The 742-nt window shown below is 41.9% G+C and overlaps 1 protein-coding gene across 1 annotated transcript in view; it reads right to left on the reverse strand.

Annotated features, from left to right (window-relative positions):
• The window catches only part of DHRS12 (dehydrogenase/reductase (SDR family) member 12), a 52,735-nt gene that overhangs the window by 31,425 nt on the left and 20,568 nt on the right, over positions 1 to 742 (reverse strand). The window contains exon 5 of the mRNA XM_006879518.1: positions 70 to 151. Within this exon, the coding sequence (XP_006879580.1) occupies positions 70 to 151 (82 nt within the window). The remainder of the gene's footprint in view (positions 1 to 69; positions 152 to 742) is intronic.

Genomic DNA, 742 nt, shown 5'->3' on the forward strand with positions numbered 1-742 from the left:
GTCTTTCAGCTAAAGGTTCATTTTGTCCTTTCATTACAGTAAACAAAGAAGAAAACGGTTTGTTCTTACCGAGAGTATTGGTGGCAAAGTTTTTCTCAAGTCCATCTTCTGTGAGTTCTCTTTTATTGATCATGCAGCCTGCATTATTGATCTAGAAATTACAGGTTCCATTTCAAAACAATGAAGAAATAGGGCCAAGGGACCTCGTTCCAACCCCACACCTCTGCCGGCTGCTCTGACAGCTGATTCCCAAATGAGTCCCTGTCATTCTGTCCCACTGTCCGTTCTCGCCAAACTCCATCCAGGGAGAGACCACGTGGCAGCAGCCCCAGCCAATGAATGGGACAGAGACTTGGATTCAGATGCTGACACCAGGCAGACTCATGCAGAATAAAGAGCTCTGGTAATTTGTCTAGACCAATGCTGACCAAGAGGGAGAACGTGACTTTAAAGAGAAGTGGTTAAATGGAATTCAATAGGGAATTTTCTTTAACCCAATATATCCAAATTCATGTTATTTCAAACACGTGATCAATCGAAAAATGTTAAGGAGCTTACATTCCTTTTCTTTAATACCAAATCTTTGCAATCTCTGGCTTTTTACACTTGCGGCACATCTCAATTTGAACTAGCTGTATTTTAAGTGATTGCAATCACTTGTTATGCATCAGAGAGTTGGACAATGACTAGGGAGGATAGAAGGAGAATTGATGCCTTTGAGCTGTGGTGCTGGAGAAGAGTA

This window comes from Elephantulus edwardii, unplaced genomic scaffold (genome assembly GCF_000299155.1).
Source record: "Elephantulus edwardii isolate Elephantulus edwardi_28Jun2011 unplaced genomic scaffold, EleEdw1.0 scaffold00004, whole genome shotgun sequence".
Taxonomy (NCBI): Eukaryota; Metazoa; Chordata; class Mammalia; order Macroscelidea; family Macroscelididae; genus Elephantulus; species Elephantulus edwardii.